This window comes from Hypanus sabinus, chromosome 3, assembly GCF_030144855.1.
Source record: "Hypanus sabinus isolate sHypSab1 chromosome 3, sHypSab1.hap1, whole genome shotgun sequence".
Classification (NCBI taxonomy): domain Eukaryota; kingdom Metazoa; phylum Chordata; class Chondrichthyes; order Myliobatiformes; family Dasyatidae; genus Hypanus; species Hypanus sabinus.
In genome coordinates this window covers 92,092,710-92,115,894 of record NC_082708.1, presented here as the reverse complement: position 1 = coordinate 92,115,894, position 23,185 = coordinate 92,092,710, and the positions used below count along the sequence as shown (strand labels likewise).

At 38.0% G+C, this 23,185-nt stretch overlaps 1 protein-coding gene across 2 annotated transcripts in view; it reads right to left on the bottom strand.

The window, feature by feature from the left end:
* nectin3b (nectin cell adhesion molecule 3b) overlaps positions 1-23,185 on the bottom strand; it is a 182,309-nt gene that overhangs the window by 101,982 nt on the left and 57,142 nt on the right. For both annotated transcript variants that reach the window (XM_059964779.1, XM_059964780.1), the window contains exon 2: positions 1,574-1,915. In XM_059964779.1, the coding sequence (XP_059820762.1) occupies positions 1,574-1,915 (342 nt within the window). The remainder of the gene's footprint in view (positions 1-1,573; positions 1,916-23,185) is intronic.

Here is a 23,185-nt window from a genome sequence, read left to right as displayed (position 1 = left end):
CCTACTAAATATTCCTAGAAAGATCTTTATTTCAGATTTCCAGTATTGTCAATGATTTGCTTCTCTTCAATACACATCATTCCATTTCAGTACTTTTTTTTAAGTTCCATTCCCTTCATTATTATTCATCTACTTCTCCCCAAAACTCCCTCAAGAGTATTTGTGATTAGCACGCTCTCACCACCCTCTCTGAACTCATTCCATCTTTACCCTCTCCCCCCTTGGCTCTCTTGCTATCACACATACTCCCTTAATCCCTTTGTGATCTCCATCTTTTGCAATAATTAAAACAAAATTTCTAGCATCCACAGTTCATTTTTAAACTTTTGGTTTAAGAGTAGGTTGACAGAGCGGGAAGAATGTAATCTTGGAAGATCGGTCTATCTGCAGGGCACTTTCTTGGAAAGTTAAGTGTTGAGATGCACAAAATTATAGAAGCAAAGGCAGTATAAAAATAAAGGGCACATTCCCCTTAGGCGATAGAATAATGATGGTGGGGTGGGGGAAAGATGTTGCAAATAATCAAGAATGCTAAAAGATATGCTGGCTCTAGGTTTTGTAATTACACCCATACTTCAAAAGAAATTGTGCTGAACTTAACAAGCAAAACATTGGAAAAAGAAAATCATGGTCTTGAATGGGCTGCAGAGGAGAGCATAGTGGAAGGTGTTGAATGGTAGTTTAGCTGTAAGCAGAATTACAAACAGGAGAAAATCTGCAGATGCTGGAAATCACATTGATGTACACAAAACGCTGGAGGAACTCAGCAGGCCACAGCTACACGAGTTTATTTAATGTAAAGATAAGAGCTTGGTGCCATTTTCCTCAGAAAAGGAATTCTTATAGAGAAACCTAATACAAATGCTCTAAATCATGAAGCATTGTGATCAAGAAAATAAGTAGAAACATTTAGCGACAGCAAAATTAATGACAAGAGGATTAAAATCTAAGAATTGGCAAAAGGGATAACAATATTTTTGTATACAACTTTTTACTATGGCTAAGAATGTACTTCATATAAGCACATTATAAATTCTTTCAATAGTACATTTCAAACGGGATTTAATACGCACTAAAAATGGAGAGTGCAGAAACAGTGAGTAATTGGGCTATTTAACAGCATTATCATAGCGCTAATCCAGAAAGTTCTGTAAAATTACTTATATAGGTAGAAAGTGAATTTACAGATTGGTGTCAGGAGGGGAAATATATACTGATATGTTAATACATACTGATACAAGACATCTGAGAATGTTGCTCAACATTATACATGGAATAGCTCCAATGAATGGCACAGATGTTTAAGGTAAATCCAGAGAAACAAAGCCAAATTCCATATGGACAACTTCGCCATTTTAAGAAATTATTTAAATATCATTGACCACTCTACTTGTACTGCTAATTAGAAATGCAGGTTACTCCTTTCCCAACACCACACCCCAAATAACAGATCAGATGTCTGTTTCTTTGAATTCCTTTAGTGGCAAATTGATAAGCAGGAAATTTGCCACATTTAACCAAATTAATCCTTAATTCTCCTTGTACAGTATAGCAAAATGTTGAATATACATACCAATCACAGTCACTGTGCTTGTTTCTTGATAATTTCCCAACGGAAAGGTAACCACTTTGCAGATGTAGTTTCCAGAGTCTGAAAATCTGACTTCAGTGATAACAATGGTTGCATCTTTTGAAGATGGATTTGTGAACTCAGCCCTTCCTGAATAATCTCCTTGGATTGAAATTCCATATTTAGGATGAAACACTGCAACAGTGTCTGTAGTTCCACGTTCTTGCTTCTCCCAGGAGATCTGCGTTACATTTTCCTTCACAGTTACAAAACACTTTAAGGTGACATTTTTCCCCAAGATTGCAGATATTTTCTGATCAACTGCAACAGGACTAGCCAAAGCCCCTGTTAAGATATAAAAATAATAATTCAATAGCAAAAGTTCACTTTTCCACACACTATAAAAAATACTGTAAGCTCTCCTTTCAGCACATAGTATTATAGTCCTAATGAAAGGTCTCAATCCGAAACGTTGACTGGTAGCTTTTTTCCATAGATGCTGCCTGGCCCACAGAGTTCCTCCAGCATCTTGTGTGTGTTGCTCGGTTTTCCAGCATCTGCAGATTTTCTCTTCATTGTTTGTTATTATGCTTCAAAGTTGAAATTCAAGCTCTGGTCTTTACTCAGGAATGTGATCTCCACCAGGACAGTGATGAGGATTGTATTACTAAAAGCTAAATGATGGTGCAAAAGAAAGAAATTCTAGCAGGTCCATTTTCCTGAGGCAAGAACTGAGTATATTTGGGATATTTGGGTTTTCACTCTCTGGTCCCACTTTTTCTAATTTTTTTTAAACCTTCTTTGACTGATGTAGTTTTTAAAAGAGTGGAATAGACTAGGTACTAAATGTTTTCAGGATCTGTTGATTGGAGACAGTGTTTCCTCATTTGATCAAATATCTATTAATACAATCATCATAAAGCTCACATTTTTAGATATTTACAAATTAGAGACTTCTTGCATTCTCAACTTCATACATTTCCTAAATGTCCAGATAAGAATTTAATTGATACAATTTTTACTCTGAAACCTTTTCATAATGGACCTATTTCTAATATTTATAGTATGTTGTTGGCAATGAGAAACATCCCATTAGACAAAATAAAAAATCTCTGGGAACAAGACCTACAGATTTCAATTGATAATGATACTTGGAATGACATTTTTAAATTTGTTCATATCTCTTCATTATGTTCGCATCACTTTCTTTTACAATTTAAAGTAATTCATAAAGCCTATGACTAAAGATAAGCTCTCTCGTTTTTACTCAGATTTTTCTCCATACTGTAATAGGTGCAAAGTCGAAGAGGGCTCTCTAATTCATATGTTTTGGTCCTGCCCGCAGCTTGATAAATTTTGGAAAGAAGTATTTCAAACTTTCTCGGAGCTTTTTAAAGTAAACTTTAAACCCAACCCTCTGACTGTCTTGTTTGGCATTGTTGGAGGAAATGATTTTACTCTTAAGCCAAACGATTTGCATATTTTGGCTTTTATTTCTCTTTTAGACAGAAGAGTTTTGTTGCTTAAATGGAAAAATGCCACTCCGCCTACTCATGCCCATTGGTTGATTGATGCTATGCCATGTTTAAATCTAGAGAAGATTAGGTGTTCTATTTCTATACCGAGACAAGATTTTTCACATTATGGGGACCTTTTAGGAACTACTTTCACAATCTTCGACTGTTCAGCAATGATGATGGCTACTATATGTTTGAAGTTAAGACTATACATCCAAGATTTTTTTTCTCTTTTAACCAAACAGCTGGTTTTTCTCCTCTTCTGTTTTTTTTTGTTATGGGGGTTTTGATTTTGCTTTAGATTAGAAAAAAATATACCTTTTCAATATTATGGTTAACTTACTATTCATAGATATGGGGCATTTCAACGTTGTTGTGGTTTCCATAATATCATAATGTATTTTGTATTTGTCTATGCATGTAATTAATAAAAATATAGAAGAATATGTACATATGCAAATTAACTCCAGCCGTACATGATTTCAAGTCACAGAAAACATGGATTTACTTTCAACTATCTCATACTGTGGAAGTAATAAGAGTAACAAAAGGAACATAACCTGCAATAAAGCATAAAACATAAGATGGCGCTCTAAGATTTTGGGAAAAAAAAGTTTTGACAAAAGGCAGTAAAATCTACAGGAAACATCATTCCAGTTTACAGTTGTAAATATGTAATTCTGCAAAGTTAATATTTTCAATATAGACAGGCAAAGTTGATGATCATAGCCACTGAAAGGTTAATAATTTTGTCTTAGTGTTTAAAAAGTATAACACACTGAGGAGAGAACTCAATTCTCTGCAAAAGATCTGCTGTTTTGAATAAAACTTTTTACATCTACCAGTTACATCTTATGGCTCAGTTTATTCAATCACAACATTCAAAGTAGATAGCCAAGTATTTCCCCATATTGTATTCCATTACCATGTTCCCATTCACTCACTCAACTTTGTCCAGAACCCATGAAGCAAGTTGCCAATCTCCTCTGTATTCACAATCCCACAGGTTTAGCATCATAAAAGTTGGTAAATGACATTTGGTCCCATACATAGATTGCAATGAACAAGGACCCAAACATAGATCCCTTTTGCACTCCAATAATCACAGGCTAACAATTTTAAAAAGTGTTTCTTTTTACTCTTTCCTTTTTACCATTATCTAATTCCCAATCCCTATCAAAATATTCTTGAATTCATAATTTCCAACCTTAATAATGTTGCATACCCCGTGGGTATCTTGCGACTGTCTTATACCATGATGTAATTGTGTATCTGGTGAGCATGATGTAATGGTCTTGTGATGGTGGGGTGATGTAATTTTCCCGTCAGTGTAAGGTCATGTGATGACATGTTCCAACAGGTATAAAACGGGAAAGCCTGCTGTGACGTTGGGAGTTTTTGAGTTGAGTTGTCATTTAATTTGTCAGTTACTCCATTATGCTGCGTATTTGTCTCATGACGCAGTTTCGTTTTAAAGTGGAGTTTTACTTTCTACTGTAAAGTACAGAATCGTTGTGCCGGCAGTTTCGCCAATCGCTGCCAGTTTTGTTTGATGTATCTTTGATTTAATTTTAAAGTCTAAGTATTGGAGAGTAAAGACTTTACCGGACTCCGCCTCCCGCCTGTGGACATGCAAGACATAGTTTCTTTCTGTCCACCTTTAGTCTCTCCCTTTTCCGACTTAAACTTTGAATTTTAAATTTATTCAGTTGGATCTGTAGAGCAACAGTTATAATTATGTCTACCCTAAGAAGCATCAAAAGGAATCCGGACCCAGGCAAAGGAAAGCCTAAAAAAACTGACGAGTCCTCGGAGGAACCACCTTGGGTATAGTCTCAAATCAGCTATATCATCACTGAAGTAACTCAACTAAAATATAAATTTCTCCCTTTTGAGGAAAAAATTGATTATCTGAGCCTCAATCTTAAAGTTAGTCAAAATGCACCTGACCTTTCTTCTCGTTTGGAAAAGACTCAACAACAAATCGTCGATCTGGAAGCTCGGTCCTGTCAGAATAATATCTGAATTGTTGGATTAAAAGAGAAATCACAACCTGCCAATACACTGGATTATTTTGCTAAAATGTTTCAGTCTTTACTTCCAGAGGCTTGGCCACAACCGCCGGAGATTGAAATGGCTCACAGAATCGGTGCTTTAAAACTTTTGGACCAAGGTAAAAACAGGCATATTGTTGTGTGTTTTCTTCGTTTTAGAGACAAAGACAGCATTATTAAGCTTGCAAGAAAACAAAGGTTGTTTCAATTTCAAAGTTTGGAGATTCGCTTCTTTGAAGATTTTCCTCGTGAAATTGTTAAGAAACATCCTGGATTTGCTCCAGCTATGCATACAGCTTATTAAAAAAAGCTTTATCCATCGCTTCAATACCCAGCTAAATTAAGGCTTTTTTGTCAAAAATTCTGGGGATTGTATTTTTGATGACCCACCTGAAGCATTGCGTTTTATTAATTCTCTGCCTGACGAGTCTGAAGCCTGAAGTTTGAATGATTTACAACTGTTCGATTGTCTCGCAACATAAGGAGTGATGAAATCGAAAGATTTGATGGTTATAAAAAGTCTTTACCTTAAAATGTACTTTTATCTCTGAAATAGACTGGTTTGAATGGTTTTAAACTTAGAAGACATAGTGGAAAAACGGTTGAAAGTCTGTAGATAAATTGAACCATCTAGAATTTTTTTGTTTGTAGCATTTAAATGAATTAATTGCTTTTTTGGTCCGTATGCTTTTGTAAAGATCTTTTAAGTAATTATCTGGATTTCTTCACTTTTTAAAGATAGGTTGGATAATTTAAAGATGGTGATTGTTTTTCTTCTGTGTAAATATTTCAAGAATTTTTTTGGATGTGTTTCTCTTTCCTTATCTAACATTATGGAAGTTATTCTCAAAATTGAAGGTCATTTTTCTTTTTTTAAAAGAACAGTTCCATCTAAATCAATTATATTGAGTTATATGTCAACTGTTTTATATTGAGTTTTATATCCTGAAGAGGGAGACAGATTACTTTTTTCATTTTTACTTTATATTTAGGCAGGTAGTTTATAATTGTTTTTTATGCATTCTTTGGGGCTTGCGTCGATTGATATCGACTTATTTCCAGGCTTTGTAGTCTGGGTGGGTTTTTTTTCTTTTCTTATTTTTTATCCCCATTATGGAATCCCAGAGCATACACTAATAATTATTATTGTTGTTTATTTCTGCCATTCTCGACTATCTTATCCTGACATGCATCCAACTATTCTTTTTAGATACAAAGTCTCACGATGATATTTAAACAGTTAAATGTGTTAAGTTAGAATGTCCGTGGTTGGAACCATCCTATAAGGGCAAGAAAACATTTAAAACTATTAACTGATCCCAACCTGATACAATCTTTGCACAAGAGACACATATCAGGTTATGTGATAAAAATCGATTTTTTAAATTTTGGAAGGATCCTCAGTTTCATGCAAACTCTCAAAGTAAAATTAGAGGGGTTTCTATTTTTATTGATTCCAATATTCCTTTTAACCAGGAGGATATTATAGCCGATATTAATGGTAGATTTTTGATTGTTAAAAGAACAATACATAACAGGAAAATAGCTTTGGTTCATATTTATGGACCAAATGTTGATGATCTCTCACTTTTTAAAGCTTTCTTTGCTCTATTACCTGATCTAAATGAATATATGTTATTAATGGGTGGTGATTTTAATACTTGTTTAAATCCTTTAATGGATAAGTCATCATCCAAACATCAATTCCCTAATCGTTCTGCATCACTTATTAATTCTGATTTAATTGATTATGGCTTAATTGAGGTCCGGAGGCATATGCATCCTGGTGATAGAGGATATTCTTTTTTCTCACATGTTCATAAATATTCAGGAATCGACTATTTTATAGTCGACCCTCAAGTTCTATTTAATGTTCAGAAATGTGAATATGATGCAATTTTTATCTCTGATCATGCTCCTTTAAACCTAATATTTGAACTGGAAGATGTTGCTTCTACCAGACCACTTTGGCGTTTTCCAGAACATTTGTTACAAAGCTCAGAATTTGTTGAGTTTACTGAAACTCAGATATAAGTTTTTTTTCTCCTTAGTAATACAGGAAACATCTCAAAGTTAGTGATTTGGGATACATTAAAAGCCTATTCACATGGTCAGATTATTTCGTATATAGCTAAGTTGAAGAAACAGACAAGAATGGAATTAGATAAAATCTCTAAACAAATTAAAGATAACATCAATGCAACCTCTCCAAATGTTGTTTTATTTAAAAGAGTGGAATTACAATCATAATATAATTTATTATTAACTTATCCTATTGAAGGAAATTTGCTTAAATTGAAAAGTCAGTTTTATAATTTTGGGGATAAAAATAATAAGCTCTTAGCTTCCCAATTAAGGGCAACTAGAGGTAAAAGACAAACTTTAAAGATTCATAAAGAAAATGGAGATATAACAAGTAACCATGAAAACATCAATAATATTTTTCAGGATTTTTATTCTGATCTTTATAGATCTCCTGCAAATCGCTCCAAAATGAAGGCTTTTTTTTTTACATAAGATTAAATTTACTCAAATTACTGTTGAAGATCAACAGATGCTTGATGCTCCAATTACTAAGCATGAAATTCAGAAGGCTATGTTGTCAATGTAATCAAGTAAAGCTCCTGGACTTGGTTATTCAGTAGGATTTTACAAAAAATTTGAAAGATTACTTTCTTCATACCTTTTGGAAATATTTCATGAATCCTTTGAGAAGGGTAGTTTATCTTCTTTTTATGAAGCTTCTATTTCCTTAATCCTTAAGAAAGATAAAGATCCTACTGAATGTTCATCATATAGACCGATTTCATTATTAAATATGGATGCAAAAATTCTCTCTAAGATAATGGCTCAATGTTTGGAAAATATTTTAACTAAAATCATCCCTAAGGATCAAACAGGCTTTATTAAAGGTCGTTACTCTTTCCCCAATGTTTGGAGATTAATGAACATTATATATTCATCATTATCTAAGGAACCCCAATGTGTTATTTCTCTTGATGCAGAAAAGGCATTTGATAGAGTTGAGTGGTCATATTTGTTTAAAGTATTAGAAAAATGTGGATTTGGTAATAATTTCAATAGGTGGATTCAAATTATCTATAAGAATCCTATTGTTACGATTATTACTAATAATTTCAGGTTCTCTTTGTTTTCAACTTTCACGTGGTTCTAGACAGAGATGTCCATTAAACCCTTTATTATTTAATCTCGTACTGGAGCCTTTGGCCATAACACTCCATGAAGCTAAAAAATATTCATGGCATTTCTATGAATGGGACCATACATAAGATTTCTCTTTACGCAGATGATCTTTTGGTTTTTATCTCGAACCCTGAGGAATCAATTCCTAATCTTTTGGAAATATTAAAAGATTTTGGAAATATTAAAAGATTTTGGAAAATTTTCAGGTATAAACTTAATGAATAAAAGTGAATTGTTTCCATTAAATGCCCTTGTTTTTATATATAATGATATTCCATTTAGAATTGTTAATTCTTTTAAATATTTAGGTATTATAATTACTAAAAAATAATCTTTATAAGGCTAATGTAGTTCCTTTAATGGATTCCATGAAACAACTATTTTCTAGATGGAATCTTTCTTTAATAGGTCATATCCATGCCGTGAAAATGATGATTTTACCTAGATTTTTAAATGTTTTTCAATATATACCTATCTTTTTAACTAAACAATTTTTGATCAAATTGACTCTATAATTTCATCCTTTATTTGGAACAATAAAAGACCAAGAATTAATAAGTATCATTTACAAAAATCTAACAAAAGATGGTGGACTTGCACTTCCTAATTTAAGACTGTTAATATCCGACAATTATGTTTTTGGTTATATTAGCTCGATAAGAGCCAAAAACCAGTTTGTATTGATTTGGAATTAAAAGCTGTCAAACAATTTTGTTTAAACTCATTATTAGGAGCTCCATTACTTTTACAGCTCTTTAAAATTCCAAATTTAAATCTCTACCCTGTTATTAAACAGTCCTTATGGATTTGGTTTCAGTTTCGCAATTTTTAAAATTTTAAACAACAAATTGTCTAGCTCTCTATATCAAAAACGTTTTATTAAACCTACCACAACTGATCCCATTTTTCTCTTATGGAAAAATAAGGGGATCCGTTCTTCTACAGCTTTATTTTGTGCTGGTCGATTGATGACTTTTGAAGAGTTAATTAGCAAATATTCTCTATCTCATACAAACTTTCTGCAATATTTTCAGATTAGACATTTCTTACAACAATACTTATCCAAGTTTCCATATATGCAAGAATCTGGTTTGTTGGATACCATTTTGAATTTGAATCCTTTAGTAAGAGGTTCCATCGGTAGAATTTATAATTTATTTTTACTACAAAAAGATAACCTCTCACTAAAGATCAAACAAGATTGGGAGAAAGAACTTAATTTGATCTTTGTTATTGAAGACTGGTCGCGAGCTCTAAAAATGGTAAATTCTTCTTCGATATGTGCCAATCACTGTTTAATTTAAAACTGTTCACCGTTAATATTTAACAAAGGAGAGACTATCCAAAATATTTCCTAGCACAGACAATTACTGTGATAGGTGTAAAACTGAAGTAGCCTCTTTGTCACATATGTTCTGGTCATGTTCTTAATTAAAATCTTTTTGGAAATCTTTATTTTCTACAATTTCTAAAGCTCTGAAAATTAATTTACAACCTAATACATTGACTGTTCTATTTGGAATAGTTTTGCATCATATTCAGGGTATTTCATCGTCAGATCAAGATGTAATTTAATTTATTACATTGTTGGCAAGAAGGGCTATTTTATTAAAATGGAAAGATACCTCTGCCCCTACATTAATTGAATGGTTTTCTCAAGTAATGTTATGTATCAGTTTGGAAAAAATTAGAAGTAGAACTTTTGAACCTCGATTCGATTTTAAAAGATAGGGCTCTTTTGCCAAATATTATCATTTAATTTGAATTATTTTATATGGTTTCCTTCCAATTTTATTCTATATAAACATGAATTGGCAGTTGATGATTCTTTTTCTCTCTCTCTCTCTCTTTCTCTATATATATATATATATATAAAATGGTAAGATGTATTGCTCCGGTGGTTGATACTTAATGTGTTTTTTTTTCCTTTTCTCCTTTTTTTTAATAGTGGAGGTTTTTTTAGTTAGTTGGGGTTCTCTTTTTTCTTCATAATTTTTTTTTTCATTTTCATATATTATGATTAGTTTTTTTATTATTCGGCTTTATTAATTATATATATCTCAATTTGAAGTTTTGTATCATTTTATACTGTAGAAGATTACATATCAATAAAAAGATTCTAAAAATGAAAATGATTTTACCGAATACGGGAACCCGAAGGATCAAGTAAAATTGGTGTCGTTCGGCAGTTAATACAGGAATCATTTATTGAATCTATGTTCAGGAAATAGTGACCTGCATCTGAGATAACCCCTGCCTGTAAGAGCAGAAAGGGTTGTGCAGTGTTCATTCGCCAAGAAAAAGGTCAGTTCCTTTAAGCCGTTTTTATTTCCTTCGTTGTGAATCCTTCGGACAAGGCATATTTCAGCTGGGATCAGGAGAAACGTCATGTCGTCGAGGAATTTGTTACTTCAGGAAAGTCTCCCCTAATTGACTGTATAAATCACTTGGACTTTCATATTTACCACTTTTAAGTCTGTGTTTGCATTTACAACTTTAAGACTGCGTTCGCATTTATCACTTTAAGACTGTTCGCATTTACCACTTTAAGAACTGTTCCAGAGTTGCCGTACAGCAGTTAACTTCCTGTTAAGTCATTTGCTTACTTTTCACTTTTGTTGAACATAGTTTAATAAATGTTTATGTTTGTTTATAAAATAAAATCTGACTCAATTCTATATTCATTGTTGCCGGACATGTAACACTAACTTAACTTAACAAAATCCTTATTAAAGCCTATATAGACCATCTTTGCTGGGTCACCTTTCTATATTCTATTAATCAAATTTTTAAAGAACTCCAACAGAGTTCGAAAGTTATTTACTTTTCATAAATCTACATTGACAGTCCTCAATGCTGTATCCCCCAAAAGATGATCCATTGTTGCATATTTCATTATGAATTCCACATTTTACTTCCATACAGCTTGGTAATTCTCTTCCTTCTGGCACCAACCCCCTCAGCTTTTCATAATGGATTAGGTTTGCTACCTTTCAATTGACATGAATAATTCCAGTATCTACAGAATTGTGGAAGATAAGATGGTGATACAGTATCTATCATCTTCAAAAATAACATCCTTAAATTCGGGCATGTAGAGTACCGAGTCAGAGTACCACAGCAGAGAAACAAGCTCTTGGCCTATCTAGTCCATGCTGACCATTACCTGCCCTGATCTATCTTCCTGCACTCAGATAATATCCCTGATCCATGCACCTATCCAAAATTCTGTTAAAATTTTGCAATTGAAATTTCATTACCACTTCTACTGGCATCACCCACTGAGTAAAACAGTTCTCCCTCAGGTTCCCCTTAAATATTTAATCGTTTGCCTATAACCTATGACCTCATCTTATACAGTCTATGGGGAAATAGCCTGCTTGCAGTTACCCTATCAATACCCTCAATTTTGTAAACACCTAAGAATTCCCTTCAAATTCTCCTACACTCCAGGGAATAACGTCCCAACTTATTGCAATGTTTCTTTTAACTCAGGTCTGCAAGTCCCTGCAACATTGTTGTAAATTTTCTCTACACTCCAAGCTTTAGATATTGTTCCTATAGATAGCTGATCAAAATTACATACAATCCTCCAAATTTGGCCTCACTAACATCTACAACACAAATCCTAACTCCTATACTCAATACTTACTCTGATTTATGAAGACTAATGTGCCAAAAGCTCTCGTTATGACTATCTACCTGTCATGCCACTTTCAAGGACTTATGGATCTATATTCCCAGGTCACTTTTCTACTGCACGCATCAGTGCCCTATTGTGCAAGTCTACCCTAAATGAAGTGTCTGCTGTTGCCATTCTGTGCCTCATAAGTATAAAGGCCAGGAATCACTGTCAGGTAGACCACAATGTGTGTGGGTTTTAAGTCATGAACTTGAAAACATTTCCTCTGACAACCAGTGCAGGCTCACTCACGACATCAATGAACTTCACTGATGTCTCAATTCAGCATGACCAATATATGGGAAATTGTCCAATTCTTCCTTTGTCTCATTAGACTTTTACTGGCAGAGATTTTGCAGTGGTGGCAGATTAGAAACACAGAAAACCTAGAGCACAATTCAGGCCCTTTGGCCCACAATGCTGTGTCGAACATGCACTTACTTAGAATTTACCTAAGGTTACCCTCTATTTTTCTAAGCTCCATGTACCTATCCAGGAGTCTCTTAAAAGACCCTATTGTATCCACCCCCACTACCATCAGCGGCAGCCCATTCCACACACTCACCACTCTCTATGTAAAAAACTTAACACTGCAATCTCCTCTGTCAAGACCTTACTTCTCCTACTTCCAAGACCATAAACCTGTGCCCTTTCATGCTAGCCATTTCAGCTCTGGGAAAAAGCCTCTGACTATCCACACGACCAACGACTCTCATCATTTTATACACCTCTATCAGGTCACCTCTCATCCTCCCCAGCTCCAAGAAGAAAAGGCCGAGTTCACTCAACCTATTCTCATAGGTCATGCTCCCCAATCCAGGCAACATCCTTTGTAACTCTCCACTGCACCCCTTTTCTATAGCTTCCACATCCTTCCTGAATTGATGCGACCAGAACTGAGGACAGTACCCCAAGTGGGGTCCGACCAGGGTCCAATATAGCTGCAACATTACCTCTTGGCTCTTAAACTGAATCCCACAGTTCATGAAGGCCAATGCACTGTACGCCTTCTTAACCACAGAGTCAACCCGCGCAGCAGCTTTGAGTGCCCCATGGACTCGGGCCCCAAGATCCCTCTAATCTTCCACACTGCCAAGAATCTTACCATTAATATTATATCCTGCCATCACATTTGGCCTACCAAAACGAAACACCTCACACTTATCTGGGTTGAACTCCATCTGCCACTTCTCAGCCCAGCTTAGCATTCTATTGGCATTCTACCATTACCTGTGACAGCTCTCCACACTATCCAAAACACCACCAACCTTTGCATCATCAGCAAACTTACTAACCCTTCCCTCCACTTCCTCATTCAGGTCATTTATAAAAACCACAATGAGAGGGTGTTCCAGAACAGATCCCTGAGGAACACCACTGATCACCGACCTCCATGCAGAATATGACCTGTCTACAACCACACTTTGCCTTCTGTGGACATGCCAGTTCTGGATCCACAAAGCAAGGTCCCCTTTTATCTCATGCCTCCTTACTTTCTCAATAAGCCTTGCATGGGGTACCTTATGAAATGTCTTGATGAAATCCATATATGTACACTATATCTACTGCTACATCAATGTGTTTAGTCACATCCTCAAAAAATTCAATCAGGCTTGGAAGGCATGACCTGCCTTTGAAAAAGCCATGCCCACTATTCCTATCATATTATGCCTCTCCAAAATGTTTATAAATCGTGCCTCTCAGGATCTTCCCTGTCAACTTACCAACCACTGAATTAAGACTCACTGGTCTGTAATTTCCTGGGCTATCTCTATTCCCTTTCTTAATGTCTATATGCTCAAGCTTTTCAATCCACTGCAAGCCATCCCTACAATCACCAAGATCCTTTTCCATAGTGAATAATAAAGCAAAGTATTCATTAAGTACCTCTACTATCTCCTCCGGTTCCATACACACTCTTCCACTGTCACACTTGATTGGGAGGGCTTTATTTTGATGAATGTTAAGGCCCATTCTCTCGTATTTCATGAAAGTGTTAACTAAAATTTGGAGATCTACCTCTGAACATGCAGATGTCATCTACATAGAGCAGTTTGATGACTGAGGCTGGGTAAACTATATAAAACTCTGGTTAGCTCACATATAATGTACTGCATAAGTTCTGATCATTCCCACTATAGGAAGGACATCGTGGCTTTGGAGAGGTTACAGAAGACAGACAGACATACTTTATTGATCCGAAGGGAAATTGGGTTTCATTACAGCCGCACCAAGAATAGTGAAGAAATATAGCAATATAAAACCATAAATTATTGAATAATAAGTTAATCATGCCAAGTGGAAGTAAGTCCAGGACCAGCCTATTGGCACAGGGTGTCTAACACTCCGAGGAAGGAGTTGTAAAGTTTGATGGCCACAGGTAGGAATTACTTCCTATGCCGCTCAGTGTTACATCTCGGTGGAGTGAGTCTCTGGCTGAATGCACTCCTGTGCCTAACCAGTACATTATGGAGTGGATGGGAGTCATTGTCCAAGGTGGCATGCAACTTGGACAGCAACCTCTTTTCAGACATCACCGTCAGAGAGTCCAGTTCCACCCCCACAACATCACTGGCCTTACGAATGAGTTTGTTGATTCTGTTGGTGTCTGCTACCCTCAGCCTGCTGCCCCAGCACACAACAGCAAACGTGATAGCACTGGCCACCAAAGACTCGTAGAACATCCTCAGCATCATCTGGCAGATGTTAAAGGACCTCAGTCTCCTCAGAAAATAGAGACGGCTCTGCCCCTTCTTGTAGACAGCCTCAGTGTTCTTTGACCAGTCCACTTTATTGTCAATTCGTATCCCCAGGAATTTGTAATCCTCCACCATGTCCACACTGACCCCTTGGATGGAAACAGGGGTCACCGGTGCCTCAGCCCTCCTCAGGTCCACCACCAGCTCCTTAGTCTTTTTCACATTAAGCTGCAGATGATTCTGATCGCACCATGTGACAAAGTTTCCCACCATAGCCCTGTACTCCGAACTACTCCGAACTTGGGTTGCTTTCTTAGAAGCAGCAGAGGCTAAGGGAAGATCTAACAGAGGTCATGATAGGCTTAGATAGAGTATGCGGGCATCTTTCTCCCCAGGGTAGAAATGTTTAATACCAGAGGGCATGCATTAAAGGCGAGATGGGGCAGGCTCGAAGGAGACGTGAGGGGCAAGTTTTTTTACTCAGAGAGTGGTGGATGCCTGAAATGCACTGTCTGGTATAGCGGTAGAGGCAAATACATTAGAGGCATTTAACAGACGTTTAGATAGGCACATGAATATGAGGAAGATGGAGAGATATGGAGACTGTGCAGGTAGGAGGGATTGGTTTTAGGGTTTTAACTTTTTTAATTTACTTTTTAGCTGGTCAGCATAACTTATGGGCCAAAGGGCCTGCTCCTTTGCTATACTGTTCTATGTTCCAGCCTCAAAACATTAATATTTTCTCTAAAATTCACAAAATTTAATAGAGAATCCAGTATACAATTAAAATGGGAGAAAAAAAAACTATGGAGCAGCAACAGAAAATACATGACTACAGTAAATCTCTGTAGTGTTATGTTAGAAATAACACAGCTTTGATACTCTGGACGATTTCTTAGTGGTGAAGGACATGATGGACAACTTGAAAGGCATCCCTTCGTGACCCCTGACACCACAATACTGTTAGTGTCTTCCACAGTGAACACTGATGCAAAATACTTACTCAGTTCATCCATCATTTCTTTACCTCTCATTGCTACCCATCCAGCATCATTTTCCAGTGGTCCGATATTCATCTCTCACGTTTTACACTTCAAGTATCTGAAAAAACTACTGGTATCCTTTTTAATATTATTGGCTAGCTTACCTTCTTATTCCATCTTTACCTTCTTAATACTTTTCAGTTGACTTCTATTGGTGTTTAAAAGCTTCCCAATCCTCTAGGTTTCCACTAATTTTTGCTCTATTAGATACCCTCTCTTTGGCTTTTATTTTGACTTCTCTTGTTATCCGTGATTGTGCCATCTTGCCTTTAGAATACTTCTGCCTTTTTGGGATGTATATATATCCTGTGCCTTCCGAGTTGCTTCTGGAAATTCCAGCCATTGCTGCTCTGCCATCATCCCTGCCGGTGTTCTTTTCCAATCAATTTTGTCCAACTCTTCTCTCATGACTCTGTAATTCCCTTTACTCCACTGTAATACTGATAACATCTTACCTTAGCTTCTCCTTCTCAAATTTCAGGGTGAATTCAATCATATTATGATCACTTTCCCTGAAGGGTTCTTTTACCTTAAGGTTTCTAATCAATTCTGGTTTATTCCACAACATCTAATTCAGAATAGCTGATCTTGCTCAACCACAAGCTACTCTAAAAAGCCATCTCATAGGTGTTCTGGAACTTCCCCTCCTGGAAGCCAGCACCAACCTGATTTTCCCAATTTACCTGCCGAATGAAATCACCCACGACTCTTGTAACATTGTCCTTTTGGCATGCATTTTCTATCTCCTGTTGTAACTTGTAGACCACATCCTTACTACCACTGGGGGTCTGTATATAATTCCCATTGGGATCTTTTTACAAAATAAACACAAAATAAACACTTGGCTGTTACTCACCAAAATTTGTCTTAACAAATGACAACTCAGCAGCAGGAAATTGTAAAATGGATGAACCTATGTTACTTATAATGTGGAGACATTAAGTACTGAAATTCCACAGACCCACAAGAGAATGATTCAACACCTTCCAACCCTAAGTCACCTCTTTCTAATGACTTAATTTCATTTTTTTTAAACCAACAGAGCCACATCACCCCGTTTTTCTGCCTGTCCTTTCAATATAATGTGTATCCTTGGACATTAAGCTCCCAGCTGTAATCTTCTTTCTGACATGATTCAGTGGTGATCCCTACATAATCATACTTCCTAATCTGTAACTGTGCTACAAGTTCATCGACCTTATTCCATGTACCGCATGTTTAAATATAACACCTTTTCGATTTTGTCTGCCTTTTACAGTGCAGCTCACCCAGTTGACGGCAATTTTGCCTCATCATTAGCCTCCCCTTGCTGGGAGTCTCACTACACATTGCCTCTGTTTGTAAACCAGCTGACTAATCTTCAGTACTATCACTCCGGTTCCCATCCCTCTACCAAATTAGTTCAAACTCACTCAAACAACTCTACCCAACCTGCCTGCAAGGACATTGGACCCCCTCGGATCCAGGTGTAACCTGACCTTTTGTGCAGGTCATACCTTCCCCAGAAGCGATCCCAATGACTCTATTCCTACCCTCAATGGCATGGGGCAGAGACAATCCATAGATAACTACCCTGGAAGTCCTGCTTTCTCAGCTTTTTACCTAGCTCCCTAAGATCTCTTTTCAGACCTCCTCACCTTGTCTCCCTACATCATTGGTGCCAATATGTACCAAGACTCATGGCTGCTCACCCTCACCCTTGAGAATGCCATGAACCCAACCCAAGACATTCCTGATCCCGGCACCAGGCTCAGCCCAAAACGTCGACAGCGCTTCTCCCTATAAATGCTGCCTGGCCTGCTGTGTTCTACCAGCATTTTGTGTGTGTTGTTGTTATGTAATATACCATCTGGGTCTCTATATCATGTCCACGGAACCTCATCTCTGTTCCTCTAACTATGGAATCTCCTACAACACTGCAGTCCTCTTCACGTTTCTGCTCTTCTGAGCTACAGCACCAGACTCAGAGCCACAGACCTAGTCACTCTGTGGCTCCTCCCAGTAGATCACCCCCTCAATAGTATCTAAAGTTGTATGCTTATTGAGGGGAATGGCCACAAGTATACTCCCTGCTTCTTCTGAAGGTCGCCCAGTTACTTGTCCCCTGCAACCTAGTGGTAACTACCTCCTGTCGCTCCTGTCTATCACTTCCTCATTCTCCCGTATGACTCGAAGGTCACTTAGTTGCAGCTCCAGTTCCTTAATACATTCTCTCAAGAGCTGCAACTCACTGCAGATATGTTTATCAGGGAGACTGGTGGTCTCCCAGACTTTCCACATCCCACACAGAGTACAACACACATTCCCTGGACCCATTCACACTAAATTACTAATGCCCTAACAGATGAGGAATGAACAAATAAGAACAAAGAGAGAGACTAACTTGCAAGACAATTTACCCCACCCAAGCCTGATGTGCCAAAGCCACTCCAAACCCTGGAACCCTTGAACTATTCTTATTGGCCCTTTCTAATGAATCTCTCTTGCAGATTGGTTACGCAATTCAGAGAAACTGCTCTGCCTTTAAAATCTTGATTGCCACCCCGATATTAAAAAATAGCTCTTCTTTATGCACCCCTAATGTAGATTGCCTACGTAATACAAAGAATTAAGATATTGACAATCACCTTGACGGCTACAATGAAAATGAAGATTTGGCTGATGCAATCATCAAAAGCATTGTATGAAGGCAGTCCCATTATCTCCACTGATTTTGGTCATTTACAGTCAATCAAAAGAACAAAGCAGAGTACACTTGATGAATTCCTTCATCAATAACTATTAGGAACTAACAGTTTCATAGTACTGTAATAATACTGTTAGATTTTGTTCTGTATTTAATTTAGGTTGTTGGTTACTCAATTGAATGGCATTTTGTATGCCATAGAACCATAGAACACTACAGCACAGTACAGGCCCTTCAACCCTCCATGTTGTGCCGACCCATATAATCCTTAAAAAAAAGTACTAAACCCACACTACCCCATAACCCTCTATTTTTCTTTCATCCATGAGCCTGTCCAAAAGGGTCTTAAATACCCCTGAAGTTTTTAGCCTCCACCACCATCCCTGGCTAGTCATTCCAGGCACACACAACCCTCTGTATAAAAAACTTACCCCTGATGTCTCCCCTAAACTTCTCTCCCTTAATTTTGTACATATGCCCTCTGGTGTTTGCTTTTGGTGCCCTGGGAAACAGGTACTGACTATCCACCCTATCTATGCCTCTCATAATCTTGTAGACCTCTATCAAGTCCCCTCTCATTCTTCTGCGCTCCAAAGAGAAAAGTTCCAGCTCTACTAACCTTGCTTCATATGACTTGTTCTCCAAACCAGGCAACATCCTGGTAAATCCCCTCTGCACCCTCTCCATAGCTTCCACATCCTTCCTATAATGTGGTGACCAGAATTGAACACAATACTCTAAGTGCAGTCTCACCAGAGATTTGTAGAATTGCACCATGACCTCGCTACTCTTGAACTCAATCCCCCTGTTAATGAAGCCTAGCATCCCATAGGCCTTCTTAACTACTCTAACCTGTGCAGCAACCTTGAGGGATGTATGGATTTGAACCCCAAGGTCTGTTTGTTCATCAACACTTTTAAGTAACTGACCATTAATCTGTACTCAGACTTCTGGTTTGTCCTTCCAAAATGCATCACCTCACACTTATCTGGATTGAACTCCATCTGCCATTTTTCTGCCCAACTCTGCAGCCTGCAGACTCTGCAGTCTGTCTTGTAACCTTTGACAACCTACAGCTCCATCCACAACTCCTCCAGTCTTCGTGTCATCTGCAAACTTACTCACTCATCCTTCCGCCTCTACATCCAGGTCATTTATAAAAATAACAAATAGCAGGGGTCCCAGGACAGATCCCTGCAGCACTCCACTAATCACTGACCTCCAGGCAGAATACTTTCCTTCCACAACTAGTCTCTGCTTTCTTCCTTTAAACCAATTTTTTTTATCCAAACAGCAAAGGGTCCACTTATCCCATGCCTCATGACTTTCTGGATGAGTCTCTCGTGAGGGACCTTGTCAAATGCTTTGCTAAAGTCCATGTAGACCACATCCACTGCCCTACCCTCATCAATTTATTTTGTTACTTCTTCAGAAAAAACAATCAGGCTCGTGAGGCACGATCTTCCCTTCACAAAGCCATTTTGACTATCCATGAGTAGACTGTACCTCTCCAAATGCTCGTAGATCCTATCCCTAAGAATCTTTTCCAGTAGTTTGCAGACCACTGATGTAAGACTCACCTGTCTATAGTTCCCAGGTTTCTCCCTATTACCTTTTTTAAACAAAAGAACTACGTTTGCCATTCTCCAGTCCTCCGGCACTTCCTCGTAGCCAAAGGGGATTCAAAGAACGTAGCTAATGCTCCTGCAATCTCTTCTCTCAATTCCCACAACAACCTGGGGTGTATCATATGCGGCCTTGAGGATTTATCAATCTTAATGTTTTTACGAAGATCCAGCACTACTTCTTCCTTAAGCTCCACATTATCCAACACAGGCCCGCTCTACTTCAACCTCATCATGATCAACATCCTTTTCACTTGTGAATACTAAAGCAAAGTATTCATTTAGGACCTTCCTAACCTCCTCCACCTCCAGGCACATGTTGCCCTCTTTATCCTTTAGTAGTCCCACCTTCATTCTCGTCATCCTCCTGTTCTTCACATATGCGCGGAACGCCTTGGGGTTCTCCTTAATCCGACATGCCAAGGCCTTCTCATGCCCCCTTCGAGCTCTCCTAAGTCCTTTCTTTAGCTCCTTCCTGGCTACCCTATATTTCTCATGAGCCCCTCCTACTTCCTGCTTCTTATATCTAACATATGCTCCTTTTTCCTTTTGACGAGATGCCTCACATGTTTCATCAGCCACGGTTCTCTTTTCCTACCATTTTTTCCTTGCCTCAGTGGGACAAACCTATCCTGAACCCAGCTCAAGTGGTCCCTAAACTTCTGCCACATTACTTCTGTGCTTTCCCCTTTGAACATCTGCTTCCAATTTACTCTCACTAGTTCCTGCCTCATCCCTTCGAAGTTAGCCCTTCCCCAGTTAAGCACTTTACCATTTTGTCTGATTTAATCCCTTTCCATAGCTATGCTGAAGCTAAGGGAGTTGTGGTCACTCTCACCAAAATGCTCCCCCACCAAGAGGTCTGTCACCTGACCAGGTTCATTACCCAGAACTAGATCCAGTATAGCCCCTCCTCTCATCGGCCAGTCCACATACTGTGTCAGGAATCGTTCTTGAACACACCTGACAAATTCAGCCCCATCTATCCCCTTTGCACTCAGGAGGTGCCAGTCAATATGCCATTTTAACTATTTCCATGAAACTTTGACTTGTTGAGGCAGCTACATATTTCGGCCAAAATGTACTGATCCCAATGTGTCCCAATTAACCAGAATCATCATATTCCCATCTGTCATCATCCAGGCCATTTAATCAAGATGATACCCGATGAATGAGACTACATCATACACAATCGTGACTTGACTAGTCAGTCAAAATCTTGTCCATCGAAGTTAAAACAGCTGAGTGCCTTCAAGCAGGCCTTTGTTGCAAGCAAAGGCTCACCATCAATTTCACTAGAGCAACTATTGGTTAATAAATCCTAACCTTCCCATTAATATCTAGATTACAATTATTATTCTAAATTTCAACACAATTTTTTCCAGATGATATAATGGATCTATAGATTAATAAATTTGTCGATGTTTATATGGTAAAGCTATTATAACAAATTATGTCAGTTTAATGCAAAGTATCAAAAGGAAGCATAATCTTATTTTTTCATAGTACCTTAAAGTAGCAGAATAAATAATCTCAATGTATATGGATTTCAACTTCCGCTACAAGGCAGAAGAACTAAACTTGATTTCTTCAAAGGGTAATTTAAACTTGCAACACTCTGCTCAAAATCAAAATCCACTATGTTCAACGTCCTTCAGTATCCACTATGGAAAAGGATCTTGGTGATTGTAGTGATGACTTGCAGCGGACTGAAAAGTTTGATCATGTAGATATTAAGAAAGAGGATGTGCTGGAGCTTTTGGAAAACATCAAGTTAGATAAGTCCCTGGGACTGAATGAGATGTACCCCAGGCTACCATGGGAGGAGATTGCTGAGCCTCTGGCAATGATCTTTGCACCATCAATGGGGATGGGAGAGGTTCCAGAGGATTGGAGGGTTGCAGATGTTGTTCTCTTATTCAAGAAAGGGAGTAGAGATAGCCCAGGAAATTACAGACCAGTAAGTCTTACTTCAGTGGTTGGTAAGTTGATGGAGAAGCTCCTAAGAGTCAGGATTTATGAACATTTGGAGGAGTATAATATGATTAGGAATAATCAGCATGACTTTGTCAAGGGCAGGTAGTCCCTTACAAGCCTGAACGAATTTTTTGAGGATGTGACTAAACATGTTGATAAAGTAAGAGCAGTAGATGAAGTGTAAATGGATTTCAGCAAGGCATTTGATAAGGTACACCATGCAAGGCTTATTGAGAAAGTAAGGTGGCATGGGATCCAAGTCCCCTTGGATTATGGACCTAGAACTGCCTTGCCCACAGAAGGCAAAAAGTGGTTGTAGATGGGTCATGATCTGCATGGAGGTCGGTGACCAGTGGTGTGCCTCAGGGATCTGGTCTGGGACTCTTACTCCTTGTGATTTTTATAAATGAAATGGATGAGGAAGTGGAGGGATGGGTTAGTAAGTTTGCTGGTGTCACAAAGGTTGGAGGTGTTGTGGATAGTGTGGAGGGCTGGTAGAGGTTACAGTGGGACATTGATAGGATGCAAAACTGTGTTGAGAAGTGGCAGATGGAGTTCAACCCAGCTAAGTGTGAAGTGGTTCATTTTGGTAGGTGGAAGAATATATAAGAATACGATGGAAGAATATAGTATTAATGGTAAGACTCTTGGCAGTGTGGAGGATCAGAGGGATCTTGGGGTCTAAATCCATGGAACGCTCAAAGCAGCTGCACAAGTTGACTCTATGGTTAAGAAGGCAGACAGTGTATTGGCCTTCATCAATCGTGGAATTGAATTCAGGAGCAGAGAGGTAATGTTGCAGTTATATAGGACCCTGGTCAGACCCCACTTAGAGTACTGTGCTCAGTTCTGGTCACCTCACTACAGGAAGGATGTAGAAGCCATGGAAAGGATGCAGAGGAGATTTACAAGGATGTTGCCTGGATTGGGGAGCATGCCTTATGAAAACAGATTATGTGAACTTGCCTTTTCTCCTTGGAGTGACAGAGGATGAGAGGTGACCTGATAGAGGTGAGTAAGATACTGAGAGGCATTGATCGTGTGGATAGTGTTACGTCCGTAGCCCCCTCCTTTGTGAGAATCGCCGGATCACTGTTGGGTTGAGTCAAACGGGGGGCCCAAGACATC